Source organism: Amia ocellicauda, chromosome 2 (genome assembly GCF_036373705.1).
Source record: "Amia ocellicauda isolate fAmiCal2 chromosome 2, fAmiCal2.hap1, whole genome shotgun sequence".
Taxonomy (NCBI): Eukaryota; Metazoa; Chordata; class Actinopteri; order Amiiformes; family Amiidae; genus Amia; species Amia ocellicauda.
In genome coordinates, this window is record NC_089851.1 from 11,908,478 (window position 1) to 11,929,224 (window position 20,747).

Sequence of the window (20,747 nt, forward strand, 5' to 3'; positions counted from 1 at the left end):
TAATACAACAACAGAAAAAAGGTTCCCACTGTAATTAGGTGATCACTCTAGTACTAGGAATATCCCAAAAAAATCATTCTTACAAGATAACTGGTGATGGATTTAGAAACCATGCGAAGTGAAATATCCTGACTCATTGTGAACAACAGGAGTAAAGCATTGAAACATTTGTTTCCTTCATTTGTCACCAAACACCACACCAAATCCCCTGTGGTAGGCTAAACCTTATCCAATGTCACAGTGCTGCAGGCCAGTATACACATGCATCTATACATATGATGGTTACTTTGTTTTAGGACTTATACCACAGTTTAAACAGAGATCCTAGAAGAAAGAATTTGGACAGCCATGGGAAAAGAGCAGATGAAATTAAAATGAATGGTGCTGTACATTGGTCTTGTGTTAGGCGAGTATTTAAAGACAACCCATGTCCAGAATCAGCTTCTGTAACTTTGAAAACAGATGCAACCCATTCCTCATTTACAAATGTAGGTATATATGTTTGTAACACCAGCACTGCTCCTATTGTAAATGACCCCTTCTGTACTGCAGTACTAATCCATGCGGGAATGAATTGATGGTCATTTTGGCTTGTTATATACAGCAATGGTGTTAATGTCAGCAGGAGTTATTTCATTATAATGCGATATTAACACAATGTCATCTCATATTAAGGCAATTTATTTTTCCTCTGTGGCGCTAATACACTTCCGCACAAATTAGTGTATTTACCTAGTGATTTATTTTATTTTTTTTATTCCATGAATGTGTGCTTTTGTGTGTGTAACCTCTAACCAAAAGCTAATGCTCTTAGCTGATTTAATAGAGAGTGAATCTGCTCACAATGTGATTCCATATTTTAAAAATATGCATGATTTATCTATGCTGTGGCACATTGCATGCAATATTGCAATTCAATAGTTGTTGGTCAAACACTTACCTATGGTGTCCAGTGTATCGTGCCCCTTTGATGTGGCCAACCCCCCTACATCCAGGTGTTGGACAGACTCCCTGGTTTGTTGTCGTCTTGAGGTCTGCTGGCCCTAATTGTTTTTATACATAAAAGCAGAAGTAGGAGTCTTCATGAGAATCTAATTATTTACGAGTCAGGGAAGACTGCCAAATAAGCAAGTTACAGAAGCCAGTACTCAAACTTCTGCATTTGAACTTGAAAGCAATAAAAGCCAAAAAACAATAGATTGAGTGTGCTGCAAACCTATAACTCATTTAGTGGAACTTTTTCCCTCTTTTGATGTAATCCACCATTATACTTTTTCTAGGTACTGCTGTAATGCAATTCTTGATGATGTTATTTTCTTTTACTTTCTTCAGCTTGAAAGCATTTTTGTAATGTACCCCTAATATTTTTAAATACAATTTCTCATTAGGTTATTGATATTGCAATACTTTTAGATTACTGTTATTACAGTACTTTAATCACATTTTAATGACTCTGGATACCTTATTTCTGCTGATCTTGTCAGTTCATCTATCTGTATTACTTTCCTTTGTGTTTTACCAAGATTCAATTTGGTTATCCTAAAGTAGGTCAAGCTTCACAATAATGTATTTTTTGCTGACCGACACAGAAACACTCTATTCAATTCCCAAAATACTATGAATCCATCTGACAAATTACCTCTCAAAGCATTGCTACTTTAAAATGATTAAATTACAAGCATCATACAAATCTATCACGATAAACTGAAATACGTGTAAGCTACGAAGAAACAAACAAAAATGAAATAATTAACGGAAATGCTTTAATAATCCATATACATTAAAATCTTTATTCCTACAACAACAGATCTTGGACACTTTTTGTCATGTATTTTAAACCTTCACTTTTCAATATCATGTGCAAATCAATAGTGAATAAGTAATTATCTTTCAGTGCTATCATATACAGTTCCTTGAAATAATGACTTGTACTTGTCACCACTTATGCTCTCGTGTTATCACAGGAGAGGTGTAGGCATCTAATATGCAACCTCTGAAACATGTGCAGCCAAGCCACATGCTTCTGTTCACTCTATGAGCACATTGCAACAGCACAGAGATATAGTATGAGGCGAGTACTACTGTACTACTGCCCGTTCACAGGAGCGGCAAGCTGTGGAGGAGACCCTGACTGAGTTGAAGCCCATCCAGCCCAGGCAGGGTTCGGCCAACTGCATGCCACCCCATGGAGGATCAGGGTCACAATGCCTGAAGACAGAGTTGACCACTGATGGCTGGACAATAGGGTTCGTCCCTAAATTTGAACAGAGGCTTTTATATGTGGAGGTTCTCAGGGCCCACGGACTAGCTTTTAAAAAACAAGGTATCAATATTAGGGAAACTATTTAGATCACCATATTTCAAATAATTTAGTGAAAACAGGCCAGACATGATACTGCAACAGCAACCCAGACATGTTTAAAATGTAGTGACAATAAACAGGGTTTGGATATCTGTGAAAATACATATTTGATAACTGAAAGACGAATGATCATGTGAAAGTTAGCAGTTCTGGCATGGTTTTGACTGCACATCACTTTAGAGTAGATTGATTCTCATGGGTATTGTTACTACATGATTTTGAGACTCGATAGGATATATTATTGCTACTATTTAAATGTATAATGCATATATTTAATAACTGCATAATAACTGGTTTCTAGATTGCCTTTGAATAAATGCAAATATGTCTGCCACATATGTCCAAAAGCAAGATGTCTGAGCAATGATAATGATAAAGAAATACCCACGAGTGTAAACACCACAAATCAACAAAGTTTCTCAGATCTATAATTCCTTATTGTGTATTTGGTAACAGCAAACACAACCATTTACACAATGAAATGTCAGTTATATAATTTAAATAAACCATTCAGATGAAAAAAGTATTGCAAATAATTATTGATTCTTGATAATTTGCTCTTTGGCATGCTTTGTTAATTCTGAATTATGCATGAATATGGTACAAAAGTCTGTATATATATATATATATATATATATTTTTTTTTTCCACTTTATTCTGAATTGTTTTTTTGTGTCATTCATTTATTTTCTGGTTTCCTCCAACTGGTGTGGTGGTCTAAAAAAGGATTAGGTGCTTGAAAAGCTCTATTAAATGAATGTACTAAATGCACGGAGGAGATTTATTGTTAAACGAGAATCAAATGGAAAATCAATCCAGTAATACAATTAAAAGAAAGGTCCAAGAGGTTGGAGAGTATCTATTTTTCCATTAAACTGACATTGATATTTGATCAAGGATGCACCCACAAGGCACTACATAACCTTTACTCACTGAGGGGCATTTCCAGAGGGTGGCCAGTGCGGGCACACCACCCAGCGGGGTGAATATCCGGCATGTCAGAATCTATCCAGAAATCAAATTTGTGGTGCCAGCCATCAAAATGAACCTGTATGGGCAAGACATGTGCACTCTGAGCATGATTAAAGACCAGCATTGCAGATTCCCAGTTATTAGATTGTCCTTGTGCATCTGTGCTGTGTCAAATTTGTAATTTAATCCAAGGCAACAGGAGCAAAACCTCAACATAAACATTTCAAGCAAGCACAAGAAAAATAAAATGTATACATACACACACAGATGCAAAAACACACAAATTATATATATATATATATATATATATATATATATATATATATATATATATATATATATATATATATATATATATATATATATATATACACACACACACACACACACACACACACACATACATATAAACACACACACGCATATATATGTGTGTGTATTATATATACAACATCATGCAAGAAGGAAAAAGCAAATGTGAAGAGTTAAAGATCATAGTTTCTTGTTTTTTGCGCAATATTCCTCGTTAATAAAATGTGTTTACATTAATTAACATGAAATGTTTCACCCCCCAAAATTATTCACTTTCCATGCCCTTAATAATGCCATTACTGACTGCCTAACAGAAAAACGTTTTGTTTTCATCTGTACTGTCCCATTTTTATATATTTTACACAAACTCTTTCAAGACGTCAGTTCTCATTTGTTCTGGGGGTGTACTGTATACTCGAGGTTGCGATCTGTCTGAAATATCTTAGCTGCTAGAGAAAGGCTTTTCTCCAAATCAATGATGTACTTAGAGTGCCTGCAGTAGCTGTTTTCACAGCAACGTCTGACAGACAGCAGCCTTGAGGACTCATACTGTATAACTGGCAGCTGACATTTTGAAAATGATTCTGTTGGACTTACATTGTACAATTTATTAAACTCAGTGGAATGTGGAAATATATATACACTCACCTAAAGGATTATTAGGAACACCATACTAATATTGTGTTTGACCCCCTTTCGCCTTCAGAACTGCCTTAATTCTACGTGGCATTGATTCAACAAGGTCCTGAAAGCATTCTTTAGAAATGTTGGCCCATATTGAGAGGATAGCATCTTGCAGTTGATGGAGATTTGTGGGATGCACATCCAGGGCACGAAGCTCCCGTTCCACCACATCCCAAAGATGCTCTATTGGGTTGAGATCTGGTGACTGTGGGGGCCAGTTTAGTACAGTGAACTCATTGTCATGTTCAAGAAACCAATTTGAAATGATTCGACCTTTGTGACATGGTGCATTATCCTGCTGGAAGTAGCCATCAGAGGATGGGTAAATGGTGGTCATAAAGGGATGGACATGGTCAGAAACAATGCTCAGGTAGGCCGTGGCATTTAAACGATGCCCAATTGGCACTAAGGGGCCTAAAGTGTGCCAAGAAAACATCCCCCACACCATTACACCACCACCACCAGCCTGCACAGTGGTAACAAGGCATGATGGATCCATGTTCTCATTCTGTTTACGCCAAATTCTGACTCTACCATCTGAATGTCTCAACAGAAATCGAGACTCATCAGACCAGGCAACATTTTTCCAGTCTTCAACTGTCCAATTTTGGTGAGCTTGTGCAAATTGTAGCCTCTTTTTCCTATTTGTAGTGGAGATGAGTGGTACCCGGTGGGGTCTTCTGCTGTTGTAGCCCATCCGCCTCAAGGTTGTACGTGTTGTGGCTTCACAAATGCTTTGCTGCATACCTCGGTTGTAACGAGTGGTTATTTCAGTCAAAGTTGCTCTTCTATCAGCTTGAATCAGTCGGCCCATTCTCCTCTGACCTCTAGCATCAACAAGGCATTTTCGCCCACAGGACTGCCGCATACTGGATGTTTTTCCCTTTTCACACCATTCTTTGTAAACCCTAGAAATGGTTGTGCGTGAAAATCCCAGTAACTGAGCAGATTGTGAAATACTCAGACCGGCCCGTCTGGCACCAACAACCATGCCACGCTCAAAATTGCTTAAATCACCTTTCTTTCCCATTCAGACATTCAGTTTGGAGTTCAGGAGATTGTCTTGACCAGGACCACACCCCTAAATGCATTGAAGCAACTGCCATGTGATTGGTTGGTTAGATAATTGCATTAATGAGAAATTGAACAGGTGTTCCTAATAATCCTTTAGGTGAGTGTATATATATACAAAGTTTAAGTTAAGAGCAAAGTTGAGAGTTTTTATTTTTGTTGTTTAAATTTTCTTTATCAATTAATTAAATTGCTGTTTCGCTTAAATTTTTTGATGCTTTTTTTCGTTTGTTTAGATAAAAACCTTCTTAGATCATCCCAAAGTCACCAATCAAATTATTTAAAATACATTGCTTTCTGCCATTATATCATTAGTTAATCAATTGTATTAAATCAATCAATGCAACATTGTTAATGCTTTCAGAGTTAATGGGTTGCCTATTTCAGTTAAAATAGCAGAATCAAAATAATTATTCTAGGATTTTTTAATCTGTTGACAAATCCAGTAATGTGCAAACCCAGCAAAATTAACGATCTTATTACAAAATGTGACCATGCACCCAAATCACAGAATACACATTTTGATAAGTTCCTCTGTATTTAAATGTCACATTGGAGGTTTCTCTGACCTTTTTCTGAAATGGTTCCTATTAGTATGCACTAGATGATTTACCCTGTTCCATAATACAAAACCACTCCACCTCCCAATTTGACATGTCAGAGAAACACTGCAAATCTCTTTTCTGTCTTTTATTTTTCAGGATTAATTGCACCTTACCACAAGGAGATCTGAGAGTATCTGACTAAAGCAAGATTCTTAACATTTATAAGAAAATGCATCCTTGACAAGACTGGTTTAAACATAAATCACAACTGCAAAAAATGAAGAAATACAGCAAAGAGCAATACTAGTACACCAACAACTGACAGACAGTGTTTATAAGCAAAGCTATCTAGCTGGTATTCTAGCATTCAGGATCTGGAACAAATAATTGTTGCAGAAGAAAAACGATGGGGGAAAGACATATATTCACATTGAAAATCGAAATGACGTCAAACACATTGATACTTAGGCCTAAGTACTGGTTTAAAACGTGCTTTGAATACACACATAAATAGAGTCAGCTTGGAGTTAAAGTAAATTAAGTGCTTTATTTAAAGAAACATGAATTTTGGACCCAGTCTGAAATGTGGACTTCAAATGGACTCTCCAACTATACAGCAGTGAAAAGACCTATTGTATTCATTGTACACTAGACTGGCGGAGTTTACCTTGTTCTATGAAAGTAGATGTTAGAATGCTATGGAAAAAGAGAACTGGCAATTATAATTTTCCTTTAACTCCAGTTGCCAGGAAACTTCCATATAAAATGGATATATTATAAGATGGGTATTTTGCACTTAAATTCACTTAAGTGTTCATAATTGTACTTGGCTTGCATTACTCAGTACTTTAATCTGCTTACCTTTATCCTGTAGTCTTCAGTGTCGATTATAGTAGCAACCCGCATCAACATAGGATTACGCTTATCCACAGCTTCCAATTTCATATTCACTTGGAACTTATGAGGTGGTCTCTAAAACAAGAAATATTCAGCATGTTGCAGTTTATGTCTGTGTGGTCTTCCTATATTTGGATGCCCCCCTCCTGACCTTACTAAAGATTACTAGCATTATATTGACACAATATTACATTGTACTGTACTAAAGAATGCAATGTAAACTGCATGAATACAATTACGATTTCCAAGAAGGTGTGAAATCAAGTCTTTCATTATCAGAAACGAATGTTGCTTGCTTTCTTTCCATTAAAACATTTTATAACAATGAAGATAAGAGGTGGAAGCTCAGCTTTTCAAAAATCTTAGGACATAATACTTACTACGTTAAATGCCTTGTTAGGAACTGCAGTGGAGATGGTATCTTCTAAATATTCCTCCCAGAAGAACTTCTCTGGATTGGGATGTCCTAAAAATGTTTTCAAAATAATGTAATAAAAACAATCAAAAACGGATTCAGTAACAGGGACTTTAATTTCCTGTTTTGTGTGTGAATACATAACACGGGTGGAATGTATTAATGCATCTGTGCATTTCTTTGTTTGTTTAAATTGGTATAACAGAAGCTGTATTTCTAATATTGCAGTGTGAATCAGAAAATGAAAATTTATTAAAGTGATTTATTAAACCTACACAATTTCAGATCTATTGGTGTCCATTAACAAGAGAAATCCAATCTTCTGATTTGTTTAATAACAATTACTACTAAAGTTGCTACATTGAAATTCAATACTTTTTGTCCCCCTACTAAAACCTCAAAATGCTGCCTTGTGCGTCACAATCTGGAGCAGACTATTATGCTGCATGCTGGAGGGGTATATCTATGAGAGGGGCACTGCTGACATTAAAAAATACATATACTGTACAAGACATTACAGACTAAGAGATGTGTTATAGTGTAATAAATATTGATCTATAAAAATCGATTTTATCAGCTTATACTTTCACAACAGAAGCAAAGGGAACTATAATGCATTGAACACCCCCACCAGCTTGTGTTTTCCTGAGGCAAAATTAATGTATTAATGTGTTTTCCCAGTGGAATAGCATATCACTGAAACAGAAGTTAAACTGCAGCTGTAACAAAATAGCTTGTAAACCCTCTGCTGTGTGGGAGTTTTTTGCACAATGCCAAAATAAGTGGAATGCAATGTGTGAAAGCAAGTCCTGATTGGGCCTGGTTTTCCAAAAATCTGTAAAAGATTTACTCAGCAGTTTTAATACAATCTTTTACATTTTGCAGTTTTTTTAATTAAAGCAATATAGGAGGGATTTTGCAACTGTTTTGTGTGAATATATTAGCTATAAATATGTTACAGTACCTAGAATATATGTACTGTCCTTTTCATTAGTAAATCCATACCAGCTTGGGAAAATTAGGCAATTTTATGCATCATAGACCAATTTAATTTAATCAATTAAAGTGTTGATAGTTGGCAAATTGCCCAAAACTGTACTGTATGTCATTGAACTTTCTGATTGAAAAGTTATTAATATTTTTGGTTGGCATTTGGTTTAATTATTCAGGAGGATAGTTATATTACTATTGCAATGAATATAATAACTATAATTAACTGTCGGTCTATTAAGGTTAGGTACTGTAGTAAATAAATGATGCTGCTTTGATGTTTCCTTTCTGAATGTATAGCTGAATGATTCATATTCAAAACAAGAAGATGGTGTATCCATAATGATACAGTCAATTAAATCATAAATAAACTATTATAAGCACCTAGCTAAATTATAGAATGATCTGAAGATCTCCACATCTGAATTGTTGTTTGGACATTTATTGAACCTGACTCTCACATCTTGAGAATCAGTGTATTCTGCAGAAGTTTTGGAGGTAAAGTATATAGGTGTAAAAATATGCTGGATAGCTAGAAGGATAGTTAAGAGGTTGCATAAAGGGCTGGTTTCACAGCCCCAGATTAGCACAAGTAATGGACTACTGTTATTTTAGGTAGAGTAGTCCTAGACTAGTGCAAATCAAGGTAAGTGAAACCAGCCGGTTCAAAGTTTGACGGCTAGTTTTTTTTAATGTCCATACATTTAGCTTCAGACGATGATACTTTTAGGCTGTTTGTTTAATTCTATAACCTTTAAAAATGTACCGTGTATGCCTCCTTATGCAAGCTTCCACATTTTCATGACTAAGGAATCTTCGCTTGAAAGAAATATACTTTCACCCGCTACTGCAGAATATTAATTACATACGCAGTATAATCCATACTGGAGTATTCTCAGATACCACAAGTACAATACAATGTTGTTGTTTTTTCTGCAAATGATTGATCGCATAAAGCTTCTACTACAAAATTAATTTTGCAGCCTGTGCATGCTAAAAAGAAAAGCAGATGCTTGTGACAAAAGCATCACACACACAAGTATTAACACGGAGAGGAGGAGACTAAATTCAGTTAAATTGAGTGTGATGAACTAGAAGGGTGAGATTCCAATATACTTATATGGACTCACCAAAATCTTTGGATGTTTAACAAACCACCCACATTAACAATGTTTAATGTGATGAATTTTCCATTATCCCACCAGGAAGGTTGGTGTTACCAGCTTGCTGAGCATGAAGGCAGCATTAGACACAGATTAAAAAACACTCATAAATGTTTACCACCATCTTAAATTACAAGCTGTTGTTTTTTTTCCCCTTATATCACACACTATATGAAGTGAAAAAATGGTTTTGACAGGTTTAATGACAATGTTAGATTACAATCAGAAGAGGCATGATGTTTTGGCATCATTATTCTTTACAGGAGTTTAATCATTATGAGATTTACACATCTCATGGAATATCTGAATTGCCCAGAGTAGCAAATCATTGAAACTAATGAACTGTATTACATGTCCTGAATTCAAAATCCATGCTGCTAGGATGAAGTGTACTGCAGCTGGCTTTATCTATCCTGATTAAGTGCTGATTTTGATAAAATGCACAATAATAGGCAGCAGAAAAGTGCTTACATTGTGTAACAGAATAACTACAATGTGTAAGGCTGTAAGTGTTTTGTGTTTTCATACATTTTGGTAATTTCACAAAAAGGATCTACCAAAGATTGGTTAGTAGAACTGCAAATTAATCTAAATAAAACGTGACTGCAGTCATTATTAGTCACTATAAGGGATACTTGTACAACATAGGCTATAATATCACACATTGGTAACCACCTCTGCGAATTAAGCAAAAACAGTGGTTGGATAACTCATTCAAAAATCATATAAAAGCACAGTATTCGACAAACATGAAAACACAATCCACAAACTTACAGACATGCATTCTTGTGTCATGTGATTTCTAATAGGTTCTTAAACTTTGCCTTCTTGCAGCAAATTTTCATGTCAACAAGCGAATGTTTCCAGGAAGCAGCAGCCAGCGATTCCAAACAAAGGATGCCAAATATAATCCTAGCCCTGGGAACCAGCTACACTGCCTTCTGCGACCTCACATAGCACTGCTTGCCAATATGAGTTTAGAGTTTAAAGAACACATTGCAACGATAAATCATCTACAATACAGTAAATGCCTGTGTTGTTCATTTACATCTGCAGCTATGCTGATGAAACGGGGATATCCAATTTCATTTAATTCTGCCCTTTCTCAGGTAAAAAAGGTCTGCTTGTGTTCTACTCTAATACAGGTGCCTTCCATTTTCACCCTCACCACAACATCTGATACGACATTTGATATGAAAACCAAAGGCTTCATACATAAACAAAATCAATAATAAACAAACTAATTCACTTCTGCAAACGTGGTCTTTTGCATGTGATGCAAGAAAACCTTGTTTTAAACAAACATCCACTCAGCAATCACCTTTGTATTCCTCAATTCTCTATTCAGGTTCTAGTCATTTTGTATCTGTATGCTCATTTCAATAACTGAAGAAGCAACTAAATTCATAAGTAGGTAAAAGACCAACCTAACCTAGATTTCCAGGATACATTTTCAGGTGTCATAAGAATATTAAGATACATATTATAGAACACAAGGCATTAAACACATTTCATTGCACCAGATTTATATTCTGATTGATTTCACAAAACATCAAACAAAATTATGCACATGCATTATAGCCCTGATCAGTTTTGAGCAATTCTGGGAAACAACGTAGAACAATCTTTTCAATATTCTAGTCCCTGACAACCACGAATCACTTGCACTCTGTTTACTGAGTGATCTGTCAGGTATTGAACCACATCCTGAACACCATACAACCACCAGCAACAGCTTAAAAAAGGGATCCAACAAAATGAATCAATCAATAAACCACAAGATTCAGCAATTGTTACTGAAACTGAACAAACTCGATGCTGCATAGCCTACATAACTGAAATATAATTGTTACTGTTTAGCATGCCATAAACAATGCATTCATTAAAACACTATAGCAGGATTGCAATGCACAACTATAAAAAGGTGCCAGGAAGTTTACCGGGGATGATAAAAAATACAGTATACGGTAATTATTCAACAATTAGATCAAAGTTAATTGCTTACATGAGAAGATAATACTGCTCGCAGACTTTACATCGGGATTGATTATAGGTTTTGCTGTAGCTGGGAAACTATATTTAAAAGGTTGCATTGTGGATCAATGGTCGCAGTTTTAGAGACCTGAATAGAAATCCATATCATCTCATATAAACCGAATATAATGCATGGGTTTTAAGCAAAAGGTCTAATGAAAAACCAATGCCAAACAGCAAGGGTGAAGTGATAAAGCTGACAGAACATGGCAACAGGACTAGCCTGGCATTATTACAAAGGAGTGCACTGAGGCAATGTCAAGCAGGGAACAACACAAGACTCTGATTGCAGTCTTATTCTCTATTCTACATTATTGTTTACATATATAACTTTTCAAAGTCAATGCAATCTGTTAAATGAGGGGAAAGAGAAAACACAGAAAACATCAGGCCAAACTGCACTGTAAGAGAAACGGCTCTTTCACCTACCCTGAGGTGCAGTAAGAGGGCGTCCATTATCTTGACACCACCCCACAGGATGAATATGAGGACTGCTGGCATCACACCTAAAACACATCAAATCAGCATCAAACAAGCAACTGAACTGATATCAACTTCATATAACACTCCTATAACATTCTCCACTCATACAGTTGATTCAAGTAACATCTGTCTGTAGAAACATGTTTTTCAGTTGTTGTTTTTTTCAAATTGATCATCAAACTATACTTATTCGCCTTGATATATTTTCATAATTTGAGTAAGGCTGATTGACACTAGAGAAAGTTACAGATTCCATTTGATTGAACTGGAATGAACGGAATGGCATTCCCAACTATATGGACGTCTCTTTCTTTATCGTCTCTGCTGTTGTTCATTTTCACAGCACAGATGGCAGTGGAGCTTCAGTTCCCTACTTATTGAAGAGAGGAGACTCTACACAACTGGACAGATATCCAGACTCAAAATGGCACGGTCCTTTAGCCAACCTGTTAGTGAATCTCTTATGGGAGAGCACTTGATGTATTCCACTGCTTTTTTTCACTCATGATTAAAAGCAAATACTAATAATATACTCTTAGGACTACCCCCTCACACTAGCAGCAGGAATACGAGCTTCACCTGCTGGATAATGTCAGTATGGCACTGAGTGATAACAGCAGCAAATACAGATAACACATCCTAAAGCATGTGCATGCATATATTATGACAACTTTTCAATAAATATATCCAGTGAAATTAAATGCAATATTTGTTCCTGAAAAAAGCATTAAGTAATAGCTAAAATATAAACTTGCAAAATATGAAGTCTCAGAATGATCAAGTTGACTTTTTGTACCCAAAGTTTCTGAGAAATACAAAAAATACACCTTGTTCAATTAAACAAAAATATCAAACTATAGTTCATCACTTTACAATGAACCCATTTACAAACACTGTAATGTATCCCTTGCTTACAAAGCACTCTCCTTAAGTGCTTCTCTTTTAGTATTAAAGCAAACCCTCTGTCGCAACAACAACACATGATTTTGAAGGAAGTGTGATAAGTCCCTGTTTTCCCTGTGGGCAAACGTTTGGGCAAACTGTCCGATTCATAGTAAATTAATTACATGATCAAATTCCCCATAGTTTGGCCGTAAGGAAAACCCGACAGATGGTATTTTTTCAGGAATTTGGTACACTACAGCAAACGGATATTATTTGAGAAATGCTGATTTGAGAAAGCACTCCACACACTTGTGTGAGATTAGTATGTATCTTATGGGTATATAGACATAATTATAGCCATCACTTGTGATACCTGGTGTTACATTAGTCGCAGTAAGCACACAACGATATAATTAACATACCTGAAACATAAGTAAAGTCTGATAAAGCAAGTGAATCAGCTTTAATTATCCTTGCACTACTTACATATTTTGCTGAACAAAGGAAACTAACCAGATCTCAAGAGATAAATACTGTGATTTGTTCGACCTGTCCTGCACTGGCATCATGCACAGAGGCTACACAGGCAATCAGCTGCATTAACTGGTCTTAGACAGACTGCAATGACAGTGCTGTAACCCATTATAGGTCTTGGCGATTTCTACATTAGGACAGGGAGACATTACTATTTTCCTATATTTCCTTCAATGGCCCACAGTACTGATTCTATTAACTTCGGTGATAAAAATCACTATGCGGTAATGGCGTGGCAGTGGTTGACATGTCTTACACACATGCCTTTCTAAGTTATAATGAATCGATCAGTAACATTTATTAATTTCACATAAATAAGGCAGTATCATAATAAAGTTATTTCATTAAAACTAAATGTAATGATTTAATTGATTGATCGTTTAAGGTATTATAAACTACCTCTGCCATACTGAATAATGTGTGGTGTGTTTTTGCCAGTTCCACCACAGACAATTATGATATCAATCTGTTCAGAGCAGTTATCATATGGCTGCTGCTTAGTGTCTATTCCTGCAAACTTCCAGTTTAATAAGGGCACACTGTGCTTTTAAATTATACAGCTATGTCACTGTACATTGCCTTTCTTGGTTCAACTTTAAATATCAGTTTAAGACCATGTATATATGTGACTATAACTTCAGCTATTTGAATAAGACTCCAATAAATGCAGCTCCTCTAACACATTATTTTAGACTTCTCAGTTGAATGTGGATTACTTCTGCCTACACACAGCACTGACATTTTTCACAAATGTGTCTACAGTTGCCTTGCCCAATTAGTCTGAACACATATCAAGGAAAATGCCGAGCACCAAATTGGACTGCAGACTCCTTAGAAATTAACCTTTCTTTAAATTCTACGTCTTTCTAAGAAACACATTTGTTTTTCATTTAATGCATGTTACATGGACTTACAGCAAGTATCAAGAGCAAATCCCACAAGATGAATATCATTCTCATTGTAAACTGTATGAAATTTAGAACATAAAACAAACACATAAAATATATGATCCCTCCTGGGATTCTTCAAAGAAACTCGTGTTGAGATTCTAAGATTAATACGCTTTTAAGAAGCAAGTAAACAAGATCTTTTGCAACTTTACTGATGCTCTTATGGATCCCTGGAAAACAATTATATGGAATAGAAGTTATTTTCAAGCGATAGGATAATTAAATACTTTTTGAACATGTGGTTCTAATCATTCTTGCACTTTTTCAAACTGAGGAACTGGTTTTAAAACTCAATGTAGACACTACTTAATATTCTTAGTACAGCAGAGAATTTAAATCCGAAGACTAAAAAAGGGCATGGAAAATTTGAGTAATATTGTGAATTTATATTTTGTAATAAATGAGAGAGAGATAGAGAGAGAGACAGGGATGATGATAGATTGATAGATGATAGGAAGAAAGACCCACAGGGAGAGCTACTGCAAAGAGCTCCCTGCAGAGATCAAACAGACAACATCCTTATCCTATCACATCCATATTAAATTACTGGCCATATCCAAGTTAATCCATTAAGCACAAATTCACACATAAAAACATTCCTAAGGCCAGATTATTGATGTTGACAAGTTCATTAAGTGAAATTATATAATTAAAATAACATTATTATTGCTTGCACATTGCGCTGCACTGCAATCAAAACCATACACTATGAATCACAAAATGATCACTGTAACAAAACACAAGTCTGCAGTCACTGTCACACAAACTCAGTTATAACCCTCCCTCACGTCCACATTAAACTCACCTGAACACAAGTAGTTGCAATTAGTTATTTGTACACCATATTAATATCTTGGTACACTTGGAATTACAGTTTTAAAGTTTCATTATTTTGTAGTGATATCACAATCCAACGCAGCATTATGCTTAATTTGGGACGTTTGCTTAATATGCTTTTAAAGGTGGCCATGTTTTAGATGCTTATTTAAATAGAGGTGTTCTTGAAAATGTTCTTGAAGTCTTGATGGTACAATGTAAATAAATATCTCACCAGTAATCGTATGTATCATCCCAGTTATCAAAGTGAACTAGAAAGCGATGGTCTATGATGTCTGCTATAGATGCAACACAGACCAAATATGGATTCTTTCTATCAACAGCTTCCAGCTTCATGCCAACTTGAACTCTTGATGGAATCACAGTCTGTTGAGAGATTGTATGGGACAGATTATTTGGGGAGAGTAACGACTATGTATGTTTGCAAGAGTAAATGTGTACAAGGATACACACAGCAAGGCACTGACATATAGCAAAGAAAGGAAGAATTGACTTAAACCATTGGTTTATATGAGTGTGTATTAGTCATTTTAAATCAAATTGAAACAGAGGGTATAATTAACTGTGAACTATGGTGCAGTGTAAGCATGGACACAATCTGAAACAAACAGAACAGAAGACTTACATTATTTTGGTTCTTAAACAGATTATTTGGTGCAGCTTGAGCTTTACAAGCCTCTAGGTACTTTGACCAGTTAAATTCATCTTCCTTATACCCTGAAATAAATGGTGCACATACAAAAATTGTTATTATTACTATAATATTTATTATCTATATGGATACACAAATAACTGGGTTTTCAGGGTGCTATGTGGTTTGAACTTAACTTGTTTACTTTATAATTAATGGTTTGAAACCTTTAACTTTGAATTATTTAATTAAAAACATCATAATTTATGCATCAGATTATAACTATACACGCACACATCTTTTACATGCTTGTTCTTTTGGAATCTGACTTTCTACATTGCTTTAGGATGGCAAATCATATAAATGCGCTGTATCATTGCTTTTCTTAATTGGTATAATCTGTTAATTTAATGTATTATTATTTGTGACACTGAGATGGAAGTCTAATCTTTAAGCATCAATAAGTTAGAACTGTTAAATTGGTAAAAGGCAAAAAAGACCATAAAAAGCTGACATGGAAATCCTTTTCAGAAATCTGTATAAAATATTTATTGCCATCATTTCAAGAAAAAGACAGATGGTCAAGTATATTTTTTCTGTAAAAAAGATCATATGAGATTATTATTAAAAGGAAGAAAGCAATTATCACACTTTTAGTTTCCATGTGCACTGTATTTTTACTCAAGCCAATTGAAGCAGCTGCCAGGCCACTGTACTGACAGTTGGTTTTCCCCAGAAACACCCACTGTTCTCCAAACACCATACAGGTGAATGAATGTTATAACTTACTGTATTTTTTATACAGTTAATTATATACCGACACTGTGATGTGAAGATGCCTCATGTTCGTTTTCTTTCATAATTAGTTTTTAGTGCAGTGGTCCACGTTGTTTCTCAGGTTTCACAGTGGGTGAGCATGTTGTTAGTAATCAATAATGCTTTGGTTAATGTATTTATTTGTTTTGCATATCTATGCTAAATTCTTTCCATGTAAGGTTGTAAGGCTGTCTGGATTGGGAACAGTGGATGCTGTGTTTGCTTTAGGAGATGGAGCTTCTAAACATCTTCTATTTGCCAATGACTTTGGCTTCGATTGCTATTCCCACTACACTGTAATAACAGACCTTATAGTACCACTGCAAATGTTATCATATTCAATAGAAAATAACATGAAATAATTAGGCTATCGACCTGAAATGTACATTGATTTTGAATTTTAACTTATGCTTTAGCCACAAACAGCATTCTCACAAGCTGTGCTCCCAGACCTAAAGGTATATTGTCAATTCATATGAAAATAAACACTTACGGAAAGTGGCCCAATGTTTCTTTGATTTCTAAAGAAAAACATCGCCTTGGCATTTCTAAAGGCCTACCTTTTGGCGGTTGAAGTTTGCGGCCTGTCATTTCACACCACCCTGATGGCCGAATTTCAGGGGAGTCAGCATTTACCCAGAAATCGTAACAATCTGAATAGCCATCAAAGTGCAGCCGAAGACGATAGCCAATCACCTAAAAAGGGATCCCAGCAAATTCCTTTGAAGGCAAGGTTGCTAACATAATATATAAAAACATATAAAAACTCTAATGAGAGAAAAAACAATTCACTACTGACCACTTTACAAAGCTGCGTTCTTTTTTTTTTCCAGTGGCTTCATCAAATTCTGGACAAACATGCACAGTATATATTTTCACCAACTTACCTCAGCAACAGACAGGACACAAAACATAGATGGGTGAAGAGGGTCAATGCCTTCTAATCGCATCCCTACTTTAAAGCCATTTCTGTACATGGGATATGACTGTTGCTGTAATGAGAAAGGGGAAACATGCTGTTAACAGGACATGAGAGAAGTTAGACTATTTTTAAAGGGTATTTTCAAGGGTATAAATAATGTCATATTCGATGTGCTTGCTTAGGCTGCAGAATTACTCTGCAGTGCCTCTGCTGATTGGTTGCTATAGAAACTGCTGTTTATGCTTGTAAAAGAACAGATATCATCATCAGATCCTGTCATAGAAAAAAAAATCACAAATTAGATGTAAATTAGAAATTATTGAAGCAGCAATCATTAAATAATGAGGTCTGATGCAAAAGCGAAACATTTACGTCTCGCTATTAACATTGGCCTTACTTATAATTAAAAAAAAATAAAAACTATTATTATAAAAAAAAATGTAATAAAAAAAAAATGCAATGCCTGGCACTATGTAGCTGGATAATTCAGAAAATAACAGGGACATTCTCTTCACAGATCTCTGGGTGATATGGAGAATGAAAGTGTACAGGATAAAATTCCCCTGGTGGAAATTAAATTTGCATGTTTCTTCTACTACTAAAAACAGCCACAATAAATTCAAGATTGTGTCAAAGTTTTGATTTAATCCCAGGCACTGATGAAAATCTCATAATGGCTATTAGCTATTGAAGAAATATATCTTTGGATCCGATATCCAGAAACAGGTGTTCAAGTTATACCAATTACTTGTCTGCATTACGGATTCAAAATGAAATTAAAAAATTGTGGTATATTAAGCATGACTTCCCTTCATTTCAATTAAATTAATTGAATTTATATAAATATTGTTGCCACAATGACCATGAGAAAGTAAATCCTAAATATACATTTATACTTACATCTTATGGTTTTAATAAAATACATGGTCTTCCTACCATTTTTAGATAGCATTTTTTAACTTAAATACATAAAACTCTGTTACAGCTCTAAGCAACTTCTCTTATTCTCCCTCTTTGAATATTTACTGTAATATTATCTTTATATATTTTTTACACTACATTAGAGCTACTGACATTTCAAATCTCTTTTCCAATTAACCAAAATATCTAGTAGGAAAGTGAAAATGCTATTTTCCATATTGCTCCTGGACAAGTAAAGTCTTGTAAGTAATGCAAGTAATGTCTTGCTAATGTATTTACATAAAAACAAATTTGCTTCTGATAATGAAACTAGTGTATAATAGGACATACTTTTTAATCTAGTTTGATTTTAATTAAAAGTACCAAAACAACTATGGTTTACACATGATCATAAATAAGAGAAGAAAAATACTTTTTATTCCCCCACATTTTTAACTCCTTAACTACTGATACTGGAACCTGGACTGAAATTATTTGTATTATGATGATTATTATCTATATTAATTATAATTTTTTGCAGAATATATACAAAAAGTTGTAATTAACAATACATAAAACAATTCTACATGTCAACAACAATAAAAACAATAAATAACAACGCAATAGACAGGAAAATATCACATTTTACTACAACGGTCTACGAGTTGATGTTGACATTGCTACAGACCGAGGCCTACCTCTGTGAAAACCTTCACTGGGGCTGCAATGGCCTTCTCCTCATCTAAATACTGATCCCAGCACCACATTTTCTTTTTCCCATTCACTGCTTGGATGAAGCCAGAAAAAAAGTATGACTTGACAAGAATGCTTAAATGTTCAGTTGTACATGATCCTTTCAAGCTTTTGAGTCTTTAACCTAAACAGTACCAGTAAAATTGAAGATAGTAGCATGGAATTCCCCACTAAGCTCTTTCTTAACTTTCCATACTCATGCATATACTCACAAACTCAAAATGCTAAACCTCTCCTTAAAATAACACCATGGATTCCATAATCTTGTTGAGGGCAGATGTTGACATCCATTTTATCACATTACTCCCATAGTCCAGAATCTAATTCACTGATGTAGTGAGCTATGTTTCAAGACAGCATGTTCCCATGCATCTCTCATAAACACAATGGGATTGAAAAAGAACCAGTCACTCAGACATCAACACTGAATGCTGGATATATTGCATTGACATCCCTGAAGAAGTCATTACCATTGGGTTAAAAATGTGTCTATGTGACAGTCAAGCATTCCTGGCAGGATACTCATCCCTCCAGGGATACCAGAGACTGTTAGATTGCGAATGCAACCCTGGTTGTCTGAGAAAGAGGATACTATCCAAAGGGGAAGGAGCCTATGTAATCAGGGACTGAATGAACACATTTTTATATAACAAAGCTGCCTACTATAGGCTACTGTACATTGTCACTCAAGCAGCCCTCCCCTGCTTATATAAAGCCCCTTACTCAGCAAGTATTTGCTAAATCATGATGAGGAAAATTGCAGTTGCTGGGAGAAATGTATAGCAAAACTGCATTCTGATTAACTTATGCAATCATGGAAAATGTGAAGACCTTTCCCTCAAGGCCTTGGTGGATAAGTTGTGTCAAGCAAGTGATATGCATAATTAAGCTGACAGAACAAAGTCTTATCATAAGGAATAACTAGATGTTAATGTCCTATGCATTCAGATCAAAGAACAAAGGACCTATCCACTGAAAGACTGTATGTGCAGATTTCAAAAGCTATTGGACAGTTATTCTTTAGTAGGGAAGTTGCCTCCAGAAGTAATCAATGGCCATTCCATGAGAAGCACCATCACATGCAATCTCTTCAATGGAACAACAAAGATGCTGCCCAGTCATCCACACAACCCCCCTTTTCCACATTAACAAATGTGTATTATATTGGAGGATGATCTCCTAGCATTGAAAACAGAATGTATTCATTTAATCATCTTATCAGCTAATGCAACATAATGCCATGATGTCATAGGTCATTGCATCTGGTAGGAAACAGCTTACCATGTGAACTAGACATTTTATTCTTCATTTTTGCCTCCTCATCTCTAGGCCGCTCCTGCAATACACAGTCTTTGTTAGTTAAGGCAAGAGAAACTATATATCATCTCATGTGACAAACAGGGAATTAAATGTCAAAACTGTGTTGCAATCAGAAGGGAAACATTACTCTTATGCATAAAGAATATTAAATATATCTTCATAACAGTTCCAGTTTAGAAATGATAATAAACTCATGTGATAACTAGTATGACTAAGAATGATCTGACAAACTTGCACTTCAATCTAAAGATGTAAATATAGTCACTCAAGT

The 20,747-nt window shown here is 35.3% G+C and overlaps 1 protein-coding gene across 6 annotated transcripts in view; it reads right to left on the reverse strand.

The window, feature by feature from the left end:
• Positions 1 to 20,747, reverse strand: part of l3mbtl4 (L3MBTL histone methyl-lysine binding protein 4) — a 94,630-nt gene that overhangs the window by 56,368 nt on the left and 17,515 nt on the right. For 4 of the 6 annotated variants that reach the window (XM_066718712.1, XM_066718694.1, XM_066718721.1 and 1 more), the window contains 11 exons: positions 20,438 to 20,492; positions 19,102 to 19,190; positions 17,469 to 17,573; positions 17,142 to 17,277; positions 15,760 to 15,851; positions 15,349 to 15,500; positions 11,875 to 11,951; positions 7,224 to 7,309; positions 6,808 to 6,918; positions 3,296 to 3,410; positions 941 to 1,043 (listed from right to left, as the gene is read on the reverse strand). In XM_066718712.1, coding sequence (XP_066574809.1) covers positions 941 to 1,043; positions 3,296 to 3,410; positions 6,808 to 6,918; positions 7,224 to 7,309; positions 11,875 to 11,951; positions 15,349 to 15,500; positions 15,760 to 15,851; positions 17,142 to 17,277; positions 17,469 to 17,573; positions 19,102 to 19,190; positions 20,438 to 20,492 — 1,121 coding nt within the window. Of the gene's footprint in view, positions 1 to 940; positions 1,044 to 3,295; positions 3,411 to 6,807; positions 6,919 to 7,223; positions 7,310 to 11,874; positions 11,952 to 15,348; positions 15,501 to 15,759; positions 15,852 to 17,141; positions 17,278 to 17,468; positions 17,574 to 19,101; positions 19,191 to 20,437; positions 20,493 to 20,747 lie in introns of those variants that run through there. The other 2 variants (XM_066718703.1, XM_066718727.1) reach the window with 2 other exon arrangements.